The 21,546-nt window shown below is 32.2% G+C and overlaps 1 protein-coding gene across 2 annotated transcripts in view; it reads left to right on the top strand.

Moving 5' to 3' along the window:
• The first annotated feature begins 4,941 nt into the window (after window positions 1–4,941).
• The window catches only part of LOC139482679 (cytosolic 10-formyltetrahydrofolate dehydrogenase-like), a 53,332-nt gene continuing 36,727 nt past the window's right edge, over window positions 4,942–21,546 (top strand). The window contains exons 1-11 of one of the 2 annotated variants that reach the window (XM_071266729.1): window positions 4,942–5,075; window positions 10,602–10,743; window positions 11,165–11,399; window positions 12,234–12,399; window positions 12,821–12,925; window positions 13,883–13,972; window positions 14,724–14,858; window positions 15,453–15,581; window positions 16,066–16,151; window positions 20,734–20,881; window positions 21,404–21,523. In XM_071266729.1, coding sequence (XP_071122830.1) covers window positions 10,617–10,743; window positions 11,165–11,399; window positions 12,234–12,399; window positions 12,821–12,925; window positions 13,883–13,972; window positions 14,724–14,858; window positions 15,453–15,581; window positions 16,066–16,151; window positions 20,734–20,881; window positions 21,404–21,523 — 1,341 coding nt within the window. In that variant the 5' untranslated portion in view covers window positions 4,942–5,075; window positions 10,602–10,616. Of the gene's footprint in view, window positions 5,076–7,943; window positions 8,072–10,601; window positions 10,744–11,164; window positions 11,400–12,233; window positions 12,400–12,820; window positions 12,926–13,882; window positions 13,973–14,723; window positions 14,859–15,452; window positions 15,582–16,065; window positions 16,152–20,733; window positions 20,882–21,403; window positions 21,524–21,546 lie in introns of those variants that run through there. The other variant, XM_071266718.1, reaches the window with a different exon arrangement.

The following is a 21,546-nucleotide window of genomic DNA, read 5'->3' as shown; positions in this document are numbered from 1 at the left end:
GTATTTTTATTGAAAAGTCCTGAGAAGTCGGAAAGTAAAGGTTTAATATAAATTAAAATCATAGGTTCACTAACTAAAAAGACAATTCAGTGCTTATTAGACGAAAGAACTTGCATAAAAACAAAACATCTGAATTATTTCCTTTTCAAAGAAATTTTTTTGTCACTAATTTCGTCTTTAACATGTTTAACTACTGCTGAAGAATTTGAAGTAAAATACTATATTTCACTTCTTATTTTCTTAGGAAATGTGTTTAAGATAAGATTAATGCATGTATGTTTCGTAAATTTAAATCGTTGTCATTGATTTTTTTAATGATATATAAATAGAGTGCCGTTCGTAATTGCGTCCATATGGGCTTGCTAGAGCTTGCTAGATCCATAAAACGAGGTCATGAAAATCTTACCAAAGTATCCCAACGTAAATAGAAAACTATGTGTGTTATGATTCAAAATGAAAAGCATTCATACATCTTTAATTCTATGGTAAAAACAATTCAAGAAAAGTAATCTACAAAGAAAAAAAACAATTAAAGTTCAAAAATCGTTCGTAATTGTGTCCAATGAGGCTATATTACAGAACTTAAATAAATCGTAGGTCAGTTAAATGATAATAACGTTGACTCTGTTAAACTGACTGTTTTATATACTTTCAATGTTAAAAAAGATGAAATGGTCTCTTCTGATACTTAAATAAGTTAGAAGACAACCCATGCTTTGCAAATTTTAGGGGGAGGGGGCGCACGCCCGCCACGCCCCCGCCTGAATCCTCCCCTGAAATTTATTTTGAAAAGCTTGAATGTAGTGTCCATACTTGCCCCAACTATAGGCATCGGATTTAATGTCCCTATTCTGACCAGACGTAATTGCGTTTAAATACATCCTGCACAGCCAAACGGACGACCAACATTGGCAAGCCGGGTGAAGACATAGTGGAAAGGTAGTTGACAACTAACAGCAAATAATTAAAAACTTCATGTGTCTAAGTTGATGTTCATTCAGGTTTCTATTGATAGAAGTGAAATGATCTGAACCAAAATTCTAGTTTATAGTTTCTATATAAGGTAAAATAGTAAAAACATTCAATTCTATTCAATATTCCATTCACTAAGGACGATAGACTAGTGTACACATGACATTCGATAATTAAAGAGTTTTAACAACCAGTGGCGGATCCTCCAGAAATTTTCATAAGTGGGGGCCCGCTCCAGTCACGCTTCAATGATTCCCTATATAAGCAACCAATTTTTTTTTCCAAAAAGGGGGGGGGCGGCCCCCCCCCCCCCCATCCCCGTAAATCCACCTCTGACAACTAAACTGGCTTTCATCTACAGATAATGTTGTTTATTATTTTTTTTAACAAAAAAATATTTGTGAAAAAATTATGTGTAGGCACGTGCCTAAAGTGCCTAACGGCAGCTACGCTCCTGACTGCGACTTTCAAACATTTTTGTCGCTCTAGCTCTCTATTACATTATCAAAGAAGTTGACCAGCGGTACATTATATAAACTATAGTGTTACTTAAAAATTGTACGGCATACTGGCGTAGCACACGGTACAGTTGGTACGGTCCCGACCGTACCAGTTTTTACTGCAGGTACGGAAAACCGTACCAAAAAAATCAAAATATTTAAAAAAAAAATATGCTAGAATATAGTGTGCAAATTTCCATACAATAAATGTGTTACATTTACCTCTGCCTGTTTTCTTAAAGAAAGAAAATAAAAAGTCTTTCAACATTAAAAGTACTGAACATGTCAATGTACGTAATCGCAGTATCGTAATCAGTTTATTGATTACCAATTAATGATTAATTATCGAAATTGTTAAAGATGCTGTTGCGGATAATGTTGGATGTTGTTATTGGTTCATGCTCCAATCTGTCACAGACTGAGTAAACTGAAACTGATGGATAATCTAAAGAATGCTATAGCCAGCAACAATCGCCAGCTAATTCGGAAAATCTCCACATGATGTTACTAGCTCTTTAAGTTTAACGAATCAGTTTGGAAACATTTTCAAGGTCGAAGAAGCTAGCACTTTTTTTTTTATTAATTGTTGCAAGTTTTGATTCCAGATGTTGTAGATATAAACCTCAAAACAATTGGAAATAGTAATATTGTTGTTTGCACAATGCCATATCCTTAGGTTTGCAGGTAAAAGATATATGTAATGATTTCACTCGTTGTTTTTTTTTTTTTTTAATAAAACCACCACAAGTCAAGTTCAAAATCAGTTGATTGATTGTTTATTTTCTTAACGTACAGTTGCAAATATTTCGCGCATAATGTCAATTGAAATCAAAGGTGAGGGCTTTTTTTTATCATGTAAGATACCGTATTTCAAAAGGGGATATAACCTTTATCGGGACTCCGGAATTGTTCATTAAAAGTCGGGATTGGTTATGCTCGGGACTTCGTAAGACCTCTAAGGCTTCATACCCCTTTTTGCACTGTGCCTTTCTTTGAGTGCCCTTCCGTAACATAAAACCCGAGCATAAATCATCATTATTTCACATATCTATACTCCAGCAGGAGGCGCTTTTCGTGAGACCGCCGATTTACTCTTTTCATTGTTTATTACAATAATTTAGAAAAACTGTAGGAATGGTATAGAATTTATGTAGAAAGTACATTGTATTTTTAAAAAAGAATCGCTATCAAGGGACAAAAAACAAACCAGAGAACAAATAAGACACACAAGGACAAACAACACCATTCAACATTGAAAACTATTAAATCAAATTAGAAACACGGACCCCTAAAAAAACTGGTGCAACTAAAGGTGCTCCAGAAGCGTAAGGAGGTCCTTCTTGCAAGACGGTAAAAATCACGGTAATTGCGACAGGCTCTCTAGTAAATGTGCATATAACAAAATCGTACACAATACATATAAACAAGATACAAATTATCAAGAACACAGTGATTTATTTCAGTTCTTCATCTTGACAGTCGCTGCATGATCATTTAAAATAATTATATCCTACCAGGTCAAGATGACCCCCTAGTGTCGACTTAAGTGATTGTCTTGAACGTTCTCATTAAAACATATAACATGCTAACCCTGCCGCAATTTTGCGCCCGTCCCAAGTCAGGAACCTTTGTTTTTCTTGTTTGTTTTCAATTTTAGTTCTTCTGTGTGTAATGGGGTCTAGAAAAGTGTGCATCCCCCAAAACACGTTGTTTCTGGGCCGGCAGTCCTATAATAAAAGACTTCTGAGGTTCATATATCATTTACATGCACTCAACGTTTTTTATCAAGTATTTTTTTACTATCAATGTTTAACCCGAGTTGGGGTTTGATAATAAAAAAAATCAGATACTATCCGAATTCGGGTTCAACATTGACTAGTAAACAAAATATCCGCTAAAAAACGTTGAATGTAAATGATATGAACCTCGGAAGTCTTATATTATAGGACTACCAGACTGGCTGCAGTTTATCCCATGCATGCAGTGTGTGAGGATTGTTGTAGTTTTTTTACCCATTCCCGATCCTTATTCATTTTTCTATTCACTATAGCTCAAAAGTTGCTCAGTAGCCGCACTTTGATTGTTTTATTTTAAAAATAATAATAGTAAGATCTTATAATAAATAAACTGACAGAAATCACTTGTAAATCATGAATTTTGCACAATGATTTGTCGCGAGGTATAGTATGACAGTGTTGTTCTCATTACCAATCTTGCTATGTAAATGACACAAAAATAGAAAACAAACTACAAAACCTGCAAGACAGAGACATTCATTTTTTTTCAAATTGTCTTGTAAAAAATGCTGCTGTTCAAAAACATTTTTAGTGCCAGGAAACACAGGATTTTAACGTTATAAACCCCAGAGCTTCTGGGTGCCTTGAGCGGCTCCCATGCCCCCTGCCGTAATGCAGCCTCGCTATGCGAGGCTGGATGGGCCACTTCGTGTCCCATATGTCTAATTTGCCGAAACCGTACCATTATTTATCGGCATGCTACGCCTATGAGTCTGATGATGATGATATGACACTTGAAATAATAAGTTAAAATATAGAAGTAGATGAATAATAACAATCTCATGTTTACTGAAAATTATCTGGTATACGTCTGTTTTTGATAAAGCTGTACTACGTATGATACGTAGTTGGTGCTTAACCTTGACAATAGTATCTCCTTACATCGACATTCTGAAGTATAATACATATCTATCTAGTATAATTATACTTGTTGCATGTATATTCCTAATTATAAATATGCGGATGCACTTGTCTCAGAAAAAAAGTCCTATATATACCGTTCATAATAAAACACGTATATAGGATTTTTTTTCTGAGACAACGGTGCCTGTGTGGATTTTGTATATCTGCAATTGGATTTAATACTTATGAATAATATGACTTTGTTTGGTTGCATTCATGACTATAATCAAGGACACATATGTTTGAAGAAATTATATCTCTGCAATGATATAAACTATAAAAAGAGGTACACATTACACATGTTGCACATGCATCATATATGACATGGCTTCGTTTTTCATATTTTGCTAACGAAGCATTTATATACTTGAATGTATCTAATGCATGCAAATAAACAAATTGCTAAAAAACTTATCATCGACTGAAACATACTAAATAAAATGTGTAATCAGTTAAAACGACCAAAGCATGATCTCTCTTCCAAACGGCTTATATGGGATATTATAACATATCGTCTTTTTCAAAGTGTTTTTTACCAAGGTATTATTATTTTCTTTTGTTATATTATATTTTGAGTGATGACCACATTATCTTAATGGATTACCACATAATTGTGTCTTTTGTCACCGCTAAGGGGATTACACTTTGAACAACTTAAACCAGTAGATAAGAGTATAATTATTACACTTGAAGGATGTACACCCCGATTTTCCTCCCCCTGTTCTCAGTCTGATAAATGACATATGATAACACTGAGGTGACGAAGAAGAGTTGAAAGTTGGAAATTGGGACGCCTAGATAAGTTGTTTACTGTGTTTACTGTACCATATACTCACCTATGTGTGTACTGTTGTTTTGTGCAGGGCTTTTGACAGGACATTTTCATAAATAGGACAATTTCATTGTAAGTTTGTCTGGTTTATTTTCAGATTTAGCTAGAGAAATATTAATTATGATTTAGACAATATAATTATATATATGTGCATGTTGATCGTGTTGTTCAAACACTATTTTGTAATAGTAATTGTAGTTTCGCTAAACTAGGTAACTAACCTGTCTATTAATAGAGGGTATGGATATTCGATGCCCTTATATATCGTCAAGCGTCAAACGCCCGTTTATAGCTAGCTACCGTTACCATCAATTGGAATTAAATGTTAATCGTTAACTTTATTTTTACAAATACTTTCCTGTCATTCATCATGTGGGGTTCCCCGTTCCCATCCCTCTTTTTTTTTTAAATAATACTATTTCAATTATTTTCAAATATAAATGGGTTATTCACATGTAGCAGCATCTTCGCTAGCCAAGGGTTACGATCCACTCAGCTCTATGAGCCGATTGTGCAAGAGCTGTATAAGGTATAGCCAGTCAAGGTCGTTAAAAACTTCCCTCATCAGCTCTAGATGTTGTATAACATTGTGACCGTATATTTCATTCTCGCTTAAAAAGAAGTGTACGAAGTGCTTTATTCAGCGAATTATTACTAAAGGTTTATATATAACGAAACTGTTTCATCATGATAATGCATTTTGACCCAGTAAATGAGCCGCTTATATTCTTCTCGTTTGCTAATTGTTTAACTTTTCTCGTTGTATTCATAAGTTAAAAAAAAGTTGCGAACATAGGTAGCGAGTTAGAAACTGAGGTCTGAGGAATAAAAAAAAATTAATCCGGTCAATAGTTTTTATATTTTATTATGCTGTAAAAACAACTCCTATATTTTTAGTACACAAATGGCTCCATATTTTTGTTGTCCTGGAGGTGTGTCTCTTTCGTCCAATCACAACGCATCTTCTCAGAATTGGGGCACATGTAATGCGGATTAAGAATCAAACTCGGTGTTTAAAAATCTACGACCACTTGTTTTGAAACTTAATGAATTCTTAGATCAATCAGTGACTCTTTAATTTAATTAAACAATTAAGTCACGTCTCACCTCATCCATACAAATATACAAAACAATCATGAAGGAATCGGTTTTTTTACGAAGATATGTCAGGTTTATCTTTACTCTTGTTCTAAGTAAAGAGAGCAATTAGTTTTGATAAAACATGAATATATTATCTAGAATTTTCGAAATGCTGTACCACTTTCGGAGCATTTTTTTTAGTTGTTTGGATTTGCAATGAAATTTTAATTTCGTCTATTTTTCTGTTATCAAATTGAGACCTCATCACCGTTTTTTTCCTGGCAATATGAATTTCTGTAAATTGCCATTATCTGCATGAACGTTTTGCTGATAGATTTTAACACTTATCTGTAAGTAAATTTATATTAAAATAAAACTTGAATTGTCAAAATATCCATCATAGCAAGATAACAAATAAAAAGGTATTATCTGAAAAATTCATGTTCACCGATTTTACTTTAATTCTAGTATTTTATATAACAATACTAATACATATATCTAAATTATAAAAGTACAAAAAATCAATTTACAATTATGCACATGATATGCTCTATAATATGTATCAAAATTTCGTGTGTCCTTTCGTCTAAACACCATTTAATTAACCATAGAAGTGACCTCCGAAGACTGCCGACTGTCATATAACCCGATATAAACAAAATATATATATAAATAGATAACGAACTCGTGCAATATGATTTTTCTAGGTCTGTTTGATCTTATATTAAAGTTTGAAAATATATGTTTATCGTTTTAATCTGTATAAGAATGAGATAGTCTTTATGGATCAAATCGGTCAATCAAATACATCATCATTTCAATGTTGACATTTATTTTTATTGTTATAGCTGAACATGCTTTATTCAGGCTAAGGGATTAAATTGCAGTTCACAAAAAAATGAATTCAAGGTTGAATTATTCATTTACAAGTGAATAATTTATCAGCAATGTTTCTCAGCTTAGTTTGATAAAATTAAAATTGAATAAAACTGGCTGCTAAAAGCGAATTAAATTTCACTTTCATCAATGATTGAACAAATAATACATGTTTCATTTTTTATTTTATATATCATTTTATATCTCGTTGCTAATACCACTTTAAAGTTAATACATATATGATATTAACTTCGGAGAATAACAAGAATTTGGAACACATTGAAAATACAGATGGAAAAATCATTTGAGATAATGGTATTCTTTTAAGATGTAAACAACAGAGCCCATTACGAGCAAAGTTATTTATTGTAATGTGTGATTTTTTAAATAACTGAGAGACTTATATAATTTTGACAATCCTACATAAATGTGGAGTTTTTATGATCTAAATTAAGCAACAACTAGACCATCTATAGACATAATCATATGTGTTAAAAGCATTAATAAACCATATTGTATAAAATATCAACAGACAAAGACATGTAAACAAATATTGAGCTCTATCTGCATTTTTCTAAAAGTTCTAAATAATTCAAATAATGTCAATACCTTTTGATTTACTGACTTAAATTATATTAAAGCCAATATTGAACTTATATAACACTTCGAATTTGATTACATCTTATGATCACTTATCGAAATTTTTATTATAAAACACTTTTTGCACAAAAACTAGAATATATCTAAGATAACAACACAAGAAACAAATATTTAAAAAATGGGGTCCATCCCACAATAGTAACTTGTGAGCATTGTAATGTGTTGCAGAAAAGACTCGAGAGACGTAGCTTGAGTCTGATCTTTGACTGTTATACAAGTTTTACGCAAAGTTCATACTCCAATCATAAGTAGCATATGTCCATAAAAGGTAATTTACTGGTACCGTATAAGATATGTAAGAGATAAGGAAAATTAACCCTGTTTAAACCGGAAACCAGACAAAAATTAGGTCATGACTTTTGAACTCCAAGGCCTGCCACGATCTTAAATAAACTTCAGAGATAAATATGTTCGCTTCTCGACAGTTAGTCCGATTATTCTCAACATCACAGGTAAGATAGATAACGGAAAAACAAGGTCAATATCTAGATTAAATTCATTTGAGATATTTAATAGGTAACAAAAACAAAAATAATGTGCGACTTTGAATCAACCTCAAATCAGCTGTGCAAAATTTTCCATGCGACTATGGAAAAACTGTGCGATACTACCGCTAAACAACCTTTAAGCCAAAGATACAGTATGTGTATGAAAAACCGCAATTAAGATGCTGTTGAATGAGTTTTTACTACTTGGAGAATAAAATGCATACCCTGGCCTCGGTTAGTGCAAAAAAGGGAGGAGTGTCAGTTACTGTTTTCTTTTCCCTGTTCATGCCAATAATTGATTATCATTGCTAAAACATGAAGGAAGGAAGAGATAAAAAAAGTCAGAAGAAAACTGAGTTTTAAGGCAGAAGGAAATAGGGAAAAATGGGGTTGACAGCGCTTTGTTTACGTTTATATTTCAGTGTTCTCCCCAGGTTGTTTAGCGTCGCTGGACCGCGACGCTATATTTTGTTCCCGCGACACTATAATTATTTTGAGGATGTTATTTTTCTCGTTTCTCGACAAAGCCATGTCCTAAATTTTGAATTTTAATAACCGCTTATGATCATAAAAAATATATCACTTTTAATCCTTTCAAGTCAGACAATAGACAATTAAGAGTGATCAAATAGATGTTAATTGCCCTTTGGGGGATAACTGTTTGTATAGGAATACCCCAAGCTGTCACTTGTGACATGATTAATACCACTTGGTCTGCAAAAATTATTACAGTAGTATTACTTTCTTTCTCTTCCTATCACTTTTTGTAAATCGAGAGTGAAAAGTTTGATTATGAGCTAAATAAGTTTTGGGTTTTCTTGGAAAAGTGATCATAATTGGCTTTAGTTTATGTTTCATCCATTTAATGCATTAAAAACGCCATATTCATTCCAAATCTCTTTTTCATTGCTTTTGGTGGCCATTTAATATTTAGTATAGAATAGAATAGAATAGAATATCTTTTATTTCCATAAGAGGTACCCTCAAGGGGCATAGTGCATATACTTATATGACAATATAAAGTTACAATTTACAAATACAATAAAGTAGAACAATAAAACAGTATGCTAAAGTTAGACATTATAGTATATTTAACTTAATTACTGTTTCAGTAACATAGCTTTTATTTATTAGTATACCCTTGTCTCTATGTGAAAGGGACAATTAGGTTTGCTCTAACATGATACCTCAACCAAATAAATCTAAAATCAATTCAAAATCTTTTTTACAACCAAACAGAGCAAATTAGAATTTGAGTGGCATCACTTACACTGTTCTAACATGTCTAATGTCCTTCATTAAGGTTGAAAGAAAATAAATATCAATATATGTAGGCTTGAATTAATACATTGACTCTTGTATATTTAGATAGGGCATCTGTGTCCAGGACTCCCATTGGTATATTACTCATTTATTTACAAGTTGGGGTTGTTAGTCTAAAGCTGAATCTCTAATGATGAGGTCTGGATTTTCTGTCAGAATGTCCTTTAGTTTATAGACAATTGCTGCAACTGAGCTAACAAGGTCTATCTACCCTGATTTTTTGTCAGGGTTTACTTCTGTACTCTTTCACTTCTTCTGATTCATCTTCAAGACAGTGAAGCTATTTAACCAATATCTGGGGACTAAGTTTACAGGGATCAGTGGTGTGCAGGCCCGTAGCCAGGAATTTCAAAGGGGGGGGGGGGGGGTTCGTTGGATTCATGAACTCGACTTTATCAGTCACAATTTGAACAAAACGTTGACTTTAACAGTGCTTATTAGATTTCAAGGAGGGGGGGTTCGGATGAACCCCCCCGAACCCCCCTGGCTACGGGTATGGTGTGTCCACACATCCATGGGTCTGGATCCCATCTTCTGGGGCCTAGTCTCTTCATAGACGCTGTGATTCTTTTTTGGATCATATGATTACCATTTGATATATGCTGCCTCGAGGAAGATTCCATATTTCCACACATTATTCTTATCTCATAAGAAAATTAATATAACTGGCAGAGAATTTCAAAACTTAAACAATTTGCTCCCTAGTATTGAAAGCAAGCTGCTATCCAGTGGTGAGGCTGAAAGTGTGATTGACAAGCACAGATACTCAACCACATACCTCACTTATCACACAATCAATACAGCATACACGATCTTGTTGTTTTTCTAAATGTAAAGTCATATTGCATGTTTATATGGATTTTTTTGTATAGCATTTTGCCTTGATTACAGCTACCATAAATGGAAAGCAGCTGTATAAAAACATTCTGAAAAATCTTTAAAATTTTTTCAGAATACCATAATTTAAAGGTGTCCATTTGTCATCATGGTCATTGAGGTTTAAAAGAAATTTTATGAAAAGTACCAAATAAAAGAACAAAATTTAATTTTCACTGGTATTGGGTATGGTTCAAATCAAAGTGTAAAACAAACAACCATATATATCAGCTGTATAAATCATTATATTTTTTCTCTTAACTGTAAAACAGTTGAATATGTTCTTAAATTGTAGTCATGGTACGACAAAATGAGGATTGCAATAATTGGACAAAGTATGTTTGGAGCGGATGTTTACAGACTCCTCCAGAAAGATGGCCACCATATTGTAGGAGTGTTTACTGTACCTGATGTCAATGGGAAACCTGATCCTTTGGGTAAGGAAGAGATAATTATTAACAAGCATTGGGTATTACTTGTGGATATGTATAGATTTTCATTGGTCGTCTCAACAAGATTGATTTTCTCCCTTGAGACTGTACTGCGAAAGGAAGAAAGCAATCGAGTTGAGATGACCTATGATAGTCTGTTTATTGCTGTTTATTGCTGTTTATTGCTATTTGACATATGACAACATTGTTAATTACTTCGACAACATGTTTGCCCTTAGTTTCTAGCGATAAATTTTCATATCACTCTACTGTGCTGAGAAATTGTCCAATAAACAGATAGTTGAAAGGGATTGTCAGATCCTTGCAATTGTATGCAGAAAGTGGAAAGAGGATCTGTATTTTAAAGTTCTGTATCTGAAAAAATCAATTGCAATAATTAATTACATTTTAATATTCTGTCTTTCAGCATTAGCAGCATCAACTGATGGCATACCTGTCTTTAAATACAAACGATGGCAGTTAAAGAAACAGGCAATATCAGAGGTCTTGGAGGAATACAAGTCAGTAAAGGCAGACCTCAATGTTTTACCATTCTGTTCACAGTTTATACCTATGGATGTGATCAACTTCCCAAAGAGCAAATCTATTATCTACCATCCCTCTATATTACCTAGACACAGAGGAGCCTCAGCCATAAACTGGTATGGAATCTATCAATTAAATATACATATGCTATGTATAAAAATGAAGATACAGCATGATTGCCAATGAGACAACTATCCACAAGAGACCAAATGACACAGAAATTAATAACTATAGGTCACCTTATGGCCTTTAACAATGAGCAAAGCCCATAAACATATGCCAATTTGATTTAAGTCTTATCTTGACCTGCTCATTTATGATAATTTGCTGCTGAGTACCGGTACTTATGATGAGAGAAAGAACCACTCTGTGCCAACTCTCTCCATGGACATGTAGTGTATTTGTTTTGCATTTTACATTTAGATGGAAAGTTTAAAATGAGACATTTTCTCTGATTTTAGGATAAAATTAGATGAAATAGTGAAATTCTAACTTGTAATCTTTTCTTCATGAAGACCTAAATCAGTAACGAAAGAAATACAAAAATAAAACCCAAAAATCATGTTTGACCCAAGTAATCATGATAATAAACCACATGCAGTGAATAATGTAATAAAAAATGGCGATCAGACAAAAAAAATTCTAGAACTTGATACATATCGGTATGGCATCTTTGCACTAGAATATCAGCTGAGAACTAATGTAGAAATTTTAAGTATAAAATCATGACAATAAAAAAACATTTGTTATGGGACAGATTATGCAAAATAAAAAGAAAACAATTGTAAGAATCAGTCATTTTTATTGAGCTACAAAACAGGTACATTTAACATAGTCTTTTGCTATTTGCATAGATTGTATGCACCTACAAGCAGTAATGGTTCTCCAAACACTGCAGACAATAAAGTCCATGTTCCTTTAATGATTTATGCATATTTTTTTCTTGATAGGACATTGATTCAAGGAGATCCCTCAGCAGGTTTCTCTGTGTTCTGGGCAGATGATGGGTTAGATACAGGACCAATCTTACTCCAGAAGAAATGCTATGTTGCACCAAACGACACAGTTGATTCAATTTACAATAGGTTCTTATATCCAGAAGGAGTCAAAGCTATGGTAAGATATGAATTTTCCTATATTTTTCAACAATTCAGAATTTTCTGTATTTTCAATCTGTATTTTGCAAATACTAAAAAGAATTGGGATGACTGTTTATATGACTGAAAAATAAGCAGGTAGAAAAATTACAAGTCTGAAATTATGTTAAAAAAAACCCAGGTACCTGGTAAACCTGATGGGATAAATGAAAAATTATCATAATTTTTTTTTTTCATATTCATCATGTTCTTCAAAATTAGGTCATTACTTGTTACTTGTAAATAATGATATGAATTAATTTTTGAAAGACCCTAACACATGTTTTTCACTTAGATTTAGATGTATTCAACGCAGAGTTTTATCATGTTTATTGCATTTTACAAAAATGTAAAATAGATTGTTGATTTTTTTAATTTATTTTTCCTGCAATGTTTCTTAGGGAGAAGCTGTGAAAATGATTACTGAAAACAGAGCACCAAGTATTGTGCAGTCAGAGGAGGGAGCTACCTATGATGCCATGCTGAACAAAAAAGCACTAACAGAGGTAAATATGGTCATAACAATGCCTCATTATCACCTTACTTACTTGTATAGATAGTTTGGGAAGGAAAATACATTTCTTCTTAAGTGGTTGCTGACCCTCTGTGGCTGAGTGATAAAGTAGTCCAACTTCTGTATGACTAGCTTGTCAACATTGATGTGTGTTTGAACCCCTCACATTGCAGGTGTAATGGACCAATCTTAAAAAACTAGGATTGTTGATTTTCCAAAAGAAAGGTTTGTGGTTCCCTCCTGGCACTCTGGCTTCGTTCACCAATAAAAACTAGCAGACACGAAACAACCATAAGTGCTGAAAGTGGCATTAATGAAACACAAATCAATCAACCCAAGTGGTTGTCTCCCTTGGAAGTGTTCATAGATCTTCCATTAAAGTTTCCTTTCATTCTGCAAAGATTAATTCTATAAGATGATTTGTTATTATTATACCTATTAAGAAGATATTTTTATTAAAAACTACATACATGTAGTTTATGCTATTTAATCTGTTCTTGCAATTATGGACAAAGGTAGATAACTGAATTAAAATATATCCTATAATTGCTTGATAATGTTTATGTGCGCAATACACAATTAAAATTTTAAATTTGCAGAGAGAAAAAAATCACTGCTCTAAATTCAGATTAGCACATAAAATTTATGTTATTGTTTCAACTATTGTAACTAAATTATGATGATTGTATACATCAGATACAGTCTAGATGCACCTTTGGACTCATAATGCTCTGTTAATGTAAAGCTCAGCCTTATTTTCATGATTCAAGAGAATATCTAAAATATGAGATGTTGTATGATTGTCAATGACAGGTTTCAAGAATATTAGTGAATTAATTAATTTTATATGTTGTATAAATTGAGAATCACTGGCATTTCTCATTCAATCTGGAAGTATTCATCAGTCAGGGAGATTAATAATTTTACACAAACTATGTTATTTTTTTAGATCAAATTTGACCAGACAGCACAAGATGTGCATAATTTCATAAGAGGATGTGACAAGGTTCCAGGAGCATGGGCTACAGTTAATGGACAGGTAAAGTATGCATATAGCAGTTTTGTTTAATAGTTATCAAAGGTACCCAGATTATAATTAAGTACGCCAGACGCATCTACATAAGACTCATCAGTGACGCTCATATCAAAATATTTATAAAGCCAAATAAGTACAAAGTTGAAGAGCATTGAGGACCATTTAAAACATCTTTGTTTATGTCGAGTGGATATCAGTGAAACAAGGTTATGTGTATTTTAAAGTGAAAATTGTGAGATGTTTGAGTTCAACTATGGTCAAAAGTGAAAAATGTATTTGAGTTAAATTATGTTAATGAAATAAACAAACTAAGTTATTGTAGTATACACTCTCTGACCAGGCTTTATTTATAAATGAAAAAAAAAAGTTGGAGCCAAACCAATTTAGTTGATTTGCATATATATGGTGTCACAGTATTTACTTCAAATTTGTAATTGACTTCTCCTCAACCATTTTTTTAGTTTTCATAGTTTTTCTGGTCTTTAAAACTATAAGCAGTCTATTTTCTTGATAAAGTTATATTAGAAATGGTCAGCTTTTTGTATGTTGTTTGTTATATATTATGTTGCTTAGGTCAGAGATTGACAGAAAATGAAACATCATAAGAAGAGAATTATGATCATTATGAACAATCAAGAAAAAAAGAAAGATAGATAGCTTATACAGGAACAAATATCCCATTTGGAAAGGTAAATATATTAAAAAAAAGAATTTAAAGACAATCATAATTATATAAAGTTTTGTTTTATTTCAGAATGTAACTTTGTTTGGTTCTCGAGTGTGGGATAGAATTGAGCCCAGAGGTACCAGTGTAGAAGTCAAAGGATCCAGTAAGCCTGGTATTGTACATAAATATGGACTGGTGTTGTTTGGTAATGATGGCAACATGGTAGGTTTTGAATTTGTAACATTTTACAGGGAATTTTTTGTCCATTCTTCTTTACTGCTTTATGATGTAGATTATGGAATGATAGTAAAGATAAATATATTTTGCTGTGCCTACTCTAAGTCAAGGATCTGGTTGTTGAAGTCTTTTCATTTTTTTTTTTATCTATAGAGCGTTTGGTATTATCAATCTCTGCTGGTCTATTCCAAAGCAGGGTTCATATTCATAACACAATAATATGTTCTAAACATAAGAATATAATATTTGCCACTGGACTTAAGACATTACTTCATTATCAATGTCATCTGACATCATATATTTGTTACTCACGAGACTACATCTAGCATGATTTTGTAAGATATCTATAGCCTAGTCTTTTCATGATAATATGCAGGTGTACCAAAGATCAGCTGTCTGCAATTCATCAGAAACTAGTTAATATTCATTTGTAACATGTAACAGTTTAATGTTTTTCCATTTAGCACTTTGTGAGGGAGGGTCTATTGTTTTCATATATGCAAGTTGGATACCGCAATTAATGCAAAACTTCATTGAATTTTAATTCCATTAGTTATTGATGATTTGACATTTTTAAAGGTTAATGTCAGCCAAATACAGTATGATAATGGAAAAATGATCCAGGCTTCTAAGTTTGGTAAAGAAGACACATCTCAGTCTAAGATAGAAATCACATCAGAGGAAGAAGGAATGATTAAAGCAATGAAGGTATGAGCTACTCTTAGGATTTTATAGTCATTTGTTCTTGAAGGAGGCACTTTGTTTTCTTTTGTTAGTCTGTTAATTTGGTTGGTGGTAATTAGAAATTATCAGATTATGTATGATTAGTGTAAACAAGGGAGGCTATTGCATGTAGGGATCTCTTAGTAACATCTTTATTCCTCTGAAGAATCAGTGGTAAGAAGACTGAAGCAAAAGGATAATTGAGCATTACTTTATTGTTTTAAATTAATATTTATAACATAGTAGCTCACTGTCAGCTATGTAAAAAATACTAAAATAGGCTTTTGCTGTGGCATAGAGTTGGGGTTGGAGTCTAGAGCACTTTAATATAATATCTCAGGTTTTTGGGTTGAAGGTTTTGAATAAATCTAATCAAAATATGCCTCATGTTCTGTCAGTTGACATAAACAGATTTTGTTTCACAGTTATTGTGGTTATCTAAAGTTTTACACATTATTTCTGTTTTTAGGATATATGGAAAGGAATTTTGAATACTGATGTAGAAGAAAGCACTGATTTCTTTAAATCAGGAGCAGGATCAATGGATGTTGTTAGGTTGGTATTTTTAACATGTCTGATATGTCAGAGAAATATATATTTTTGTATATTTAATTAATATGTCACTCAATTACAAATTCATTTTAAGATGAAATTTGGAATGGTTACTTTATATTATTTAGCTGGCATAACAGTCAGGAGTTTTGTCCCAACATTTTAGGAATTAGGGGCCAAAAAGGGCCCAAATAAGCATTTTCTTGGTTTTCGCACTATAACTTTAGTTTAAGTAAATATAAATCTATGAAATTTTGACACAAGGTTTATGACCACTAAAAGAAGGTTGGGATTGATTTTGGGAGTTTTGGTCTGAACAGTTTAGGAATTAGGGGCCAAAAAAGGGCCCAAATAAGCATTATTCTTGGTTTTCGCACAATAACTTTAGTATAAGTAAATAGAAATCAATGAAATTTAAACACAAGGTTTATGACCACAGAAGGAAGATTGGGATTGATTTTGGGAGTTGAGGTCCCAACAGCTTAGGAATAAGGGGCCAAAAAGGGGCCCAAATAAGCATTATTCTTGGTTTTCGCACCATAACTTTAGTATAAGTGAATAGAAATCTATGAAATTTAAACACAAGGTTTATGACCATAAAAGGAAGGTTGGGTTTGATTTTGGGAGTTTTGGTCCCAACAGTTTTGGAATAAGGGGCCCAAAGGGTCCAAAATTGAACTTTGTTTGATTTCATCAAAAATTGAATAATTGGGGTTCTTTGATATGCCGAATCTAACTGTGTATGTAGATTCTTAATTTTTGGTCCGGTTTTCAAATTGGTCTACATTAAGGTCCAAAGGGTCCAAAATTAAACTTAGGGCTATTCCAGAAAAAAATGTATGGGGGGGGGTTGGAAGGCACATTGTATTAATAATACATGGGTGATTGGTATCAGAGCAACTTTTCACACTATAATGCACTATAATTCTCAATTACAATTGTCTGGGTGGCGGGTGCTGACAAAAACTGCCTTCCAACCCCCCCATACATTTTTTTCTGGAATAGCCCTTAGTTTGATTTAAACAAAAATTGAATCCTTGGGGTTCTTTTTAATGCTGAATCTAAAAATGTACTTAAGATTTTTATACACCCGTCAAAATTTTGACGGGACGTATTATGGTATACAAATGTCCGGTGTCTGTCCGTCTGTCTGTCCGTCTGTCTGTCTGTCCGTCTGTCTGTCCGGCGTAAACATGTCGCACCGTAACTTGAGAACGACTTATCTAAATTTCATGAAACTTAATGTAGTTGTTTTTTATGAGGGTCAAATGATCTGTATACTTTTTGGTGAAAATAAGATTTAAACTTTTTGAGTTACGGAACTTTGTAACTAAAACAGGGGTGTGTTTTTTTTCACATGTCGCACCGTATCTCAAAAACGATTCCTGATTATTGCTTAAAACTTTACACACTTCTGAGTTATATTAATCTTAATATCTGTATACTTTTTGGTGATGATTCAAAATTTCATTTTTGAGTTATTGAGTATTTTGTAAAAAAGGGGGAGGGTTTTTTACATGTCACGCCATATCTCAAAAACGATTTATGATTATTGCTTAAAACTTTACACACTTCTTTGTTATATTAATCTAAAGATCTGTATACTTTTTGGTGATGATTCAAAATTTCATTTTTGAGTTATTGAGTATTTTGTAAAAAAGGGGGAGGGGGTTTTTATATGTCGTGCCGTATCTCAAAAACGATTTATGATTATTGCTTAAAACTTTACACACTTCTTTGTTATATTAATCTAAAGATCTGTATACATTTTGGTGTTGACTCAAAATTTTATTTTTGAGTTATTGAGTATTTTGTAAAAAAGGGGAGGGTTTTTTTTACATGTCGCGCCATATCTCAAAAACAATTTATGATTATTGCTTGAAACTGTACACACTTCTTTGTTATAATAATCTAAAGATCTGTATACTTTTTGGTTTGATTCAAAATTTTATTTTAGTGATATTTGTAAAAAAAAACAGGGTGGGGGGGGGGGGGTGTTTCACATGTCCCGCTGTGTCTCAAAAGCAATAAATGGTAATTGCTTAAAACTTTCTCAGAAACTATTTATGATTATTGCATTAAAACTTTCACACAAGACGTCGGGCGTATCATGCGCTCATGGCGCAGCTGTTTATTGATTATTGGCCCAGTTTTCAAGTTGGTCCAAATCGGGGTCAAAAAATTAAACTTTGTTTGATTTCATCAAACATTGAATAATTGGGGTTCTTTGATATGCCAAATCTAACTGTGTATGTAGATTCTTAATTTTTGGTCCCGTTTTCAAATTGGTCTACATTCAAGTCCAAAGGGTCCAAAATTAAACTAAGTTTGATTTTAACAAAAATTGAATTCTTGGGCTTTTTGATATGCTGAATCTAAACATGTACTCAGATTTTTGATTATGGGCCCAGTTTTCAAGTTGGTTCAAATCAGGATCCAAAACTATTATATTAAGTATTGTGCAATAGCAAGAAATTTTCAATTGCACAGTATTCAGCAATAGCAAGAAATCTTCAATTGCACAGTATTGTGCAATAGCAAGAAATTTTCAATTGCACAGTATTTAGCAATAGCAAGAAATCTTCAATTGCACAGTATTGTGCAATAGCAAGAAATTTTCAATTGCACAGTATTGCGCAATAGCAAGAACTCTTCAATTGCACAGTATTGTGCAATAGCAAATATTTTCAATTACACAGTATTGCGCAATAGCAAGAAATATTTAATTGCACAATATTGTGCAATAGCAAGAAATTTTCAATTGGAGTTTTCTTTCTTTGTCCAGAATAGTAGTTGAATCAACTTAAATCATTGTTTTATACAATATACAATGTATATTCACTTTTACTACCAACTGATAAATTAAAACAATCTTTACCATTCCGTGATAACAAGCACTTTATTTTACATTTTAATATTTTATGATGTATTTAAATGAGTAGTTATTGTTGCAAACTCAATTAGAAATTTGAATTGAGTTCAGTATTGGAAAAAGGGAAAGGGGGATGTGAAAAAAATGGGAGGGGGGAGGATTAAATTTTTCTCATTTCAGATTTCATAAATAAAAAGAAAATTTCTTCAAACATTTTTTTGAGAGGATTAATATTCAACAGCATAGTGAATTGCTCAAAGGCAAAAAAATATTTTAAGTTCATTAGACCACATTCATTCTGTGTCAGAAACCTATGCTGTGTTAACTATTTAATCACAATCCAAATTTAGAGCTGAATCCAGCTTGAATGTTGTGTCCATACTTGCCTTAACCGTTCAGGGTTCAACCTCTGCGGTGGTATAAAGCTGCGCCCTGCGGAGCAACTGGTTTAAATTCAGTTATCACCTAATTAAGTGATTTTGGTGTTTCCTTTGATCTTCAAATGCTAATTTTATTAATTTTCCATATTTTCACCAACTATTCTATAATTTTCCTACATAAATCAATTATCCCTTTATCTTTGGATATCAATTTCACCAGTGCGCTTAGGCAGCAAGATAGTGCGCTAAAGCTTTTAAAAGTACCGTTGGGAATTATTCTGTAATCAAATATTCATTAACTACTCTTACTATCAGACAAAGGTCAACAATATGAGGTGACCTGATTGGATTTCTTTAGAATTAGAATGATTTATTTTAAGGTTATGTCCTGATATACAAATTATTCCTGTTTTTGCATATTCAAATAAACTGTAAAAACTGGCAGGCTTATCAAGCAAAAGATTATTTCTGCATGTACATAGTTGTTATTTCAATGGAATTCTTGTCTATTTACTAATAAAAAAATCAATCTTGTGGGAAAAATATCCAAAAAATGTCATAAACACTTACATTTTAACTTCTCAAATTACTTGTTCCAGTGATTTTGAAAAGTCTGTTTTAAAATTCTTAATATTTCACAGCCAATATCAAAGAAGTGATTTTGAAACCATTTGTTTAAGTAGCACCCCTGACTGCATAAGACATTTCAGTTTTGTAAATTTAGTTATTGTTTGAAGCGCTGTTATGAGACAATTTATACCAAACGATATGACACAAAAAAATTACAGAGTTTTAAATTTTACGATTTGAAAATATCTTTGCTAAGCCTAATATAGTTCAACAGAGAACTTCAATTAAAACATTAAATAAAAAAATCAGAAATTTTTAATATTAATTTGACTACGATTCTTCCTTAAAAAGAAATCATTTGTATTTATGTATAGAAATATTAACTCTAGAAATTAGAAGAATGTACATTTATATTCAGAATTTTTGCATGCATTTATTATTAACAATTTGAGAAGAATATTTAATGATATTTCAGGCAAAGCTGCATACAAATAAATGTAACAAAAAAAGTTTTATTTAATTTCCGTAGAATTTTGTGTAAATGATTGCTACATGTATACCATCATTTATCTCCAATAACAAGTATAAAGTTTAATTAAAGAAAAGTAAATACTTTGATGAGTTTTAGTCTTTCCATATATATTATTTTCAAATGAAATGTAATTTGTTTTTGTGTAGAGGGTTGTAGCAGAATTAAAATTTTCTTAATTTGAGTAAATTGCATGAAATACTGTTTAAATCATATTTTGATTAATTTACAAAGATTGATAGAAGAAATAAAACAGAAGTGTAATGGTGTTGCATTAGAAAATGAGGATGTGTACATGAATACTACATTTGAAGATCTGTCTAACTGCCTTGTCAAAAGAAATAGAGGAATAGATGATAAAGAACCATTAGTCTTTGATGCTGTAAGTTGTTCAGTGTGAAATTCACTTTGGAATTCAAAGCAAAACAAGAACACTTCTGTTTATTAATTTAAGTATTATTTAACAGATCCTATTTGGTATTTCTAAGAAAATGTTTTATCTTAAATTATTTGCCTGTAGGGGATATCTTAAATGTTACAGTTTTAAGCTTAAGCATAAAAGCTACTGACAAAACTTGCTGTTGCTTTTAAAATATTATCTTTAGCCAATAGTATAGATGCTGTTGTATAATACCCTGTATATGTTTAGTTTGATAGAACTGATTTAAATGTAGATCCTTTGTGCTCTGTTAACAATAAGCTAAAAAAAACCACCAGTTCTTTTTTATGTTTTGATATTCATCAAATCAACCTTTGAAATTTCTGCATCTAAATTTTTAAAGATGTATACCATAAGAAAGAAATGAAAATAAAACAGCAGTGTTAGATCAGTGTAAACAAGCATGGACATAGATCTTTATTTCTATTATATTGCTCATAAAATAAATTTCAAATTTTATTGTAGGTAAAGATGCATGTGAATGACATGGATATATCATTCCCACGTCAACTGTTTATAGACAATGAATTTGTAGATGCCAGTTCTGGGGCCACATTCAATACAATCAATCCTAGTGATGAATCTGTAAGTTTATTGAGAACTTTTCT

The sequence above is a fragment of the Mytilus edulis genome, chromosome 1, assembly GCF_963676685.1.
Source record: "Mytilus edulis chromosome 1, xbMytEdul2.2, whole genome shotgun sequence".
Classification (NCBI taxonomy): Eukaryota; Metazoa; Mollusca; class Bivalvia; order Mytilida; family Mytilidae; genus Mytilus; species Mytilus edulis.
The sequence above is the reverse complement of the archived record's forward strand: the minus strand, read 5'-3'. Positions and strand labels throughout refer to the sequence as shown.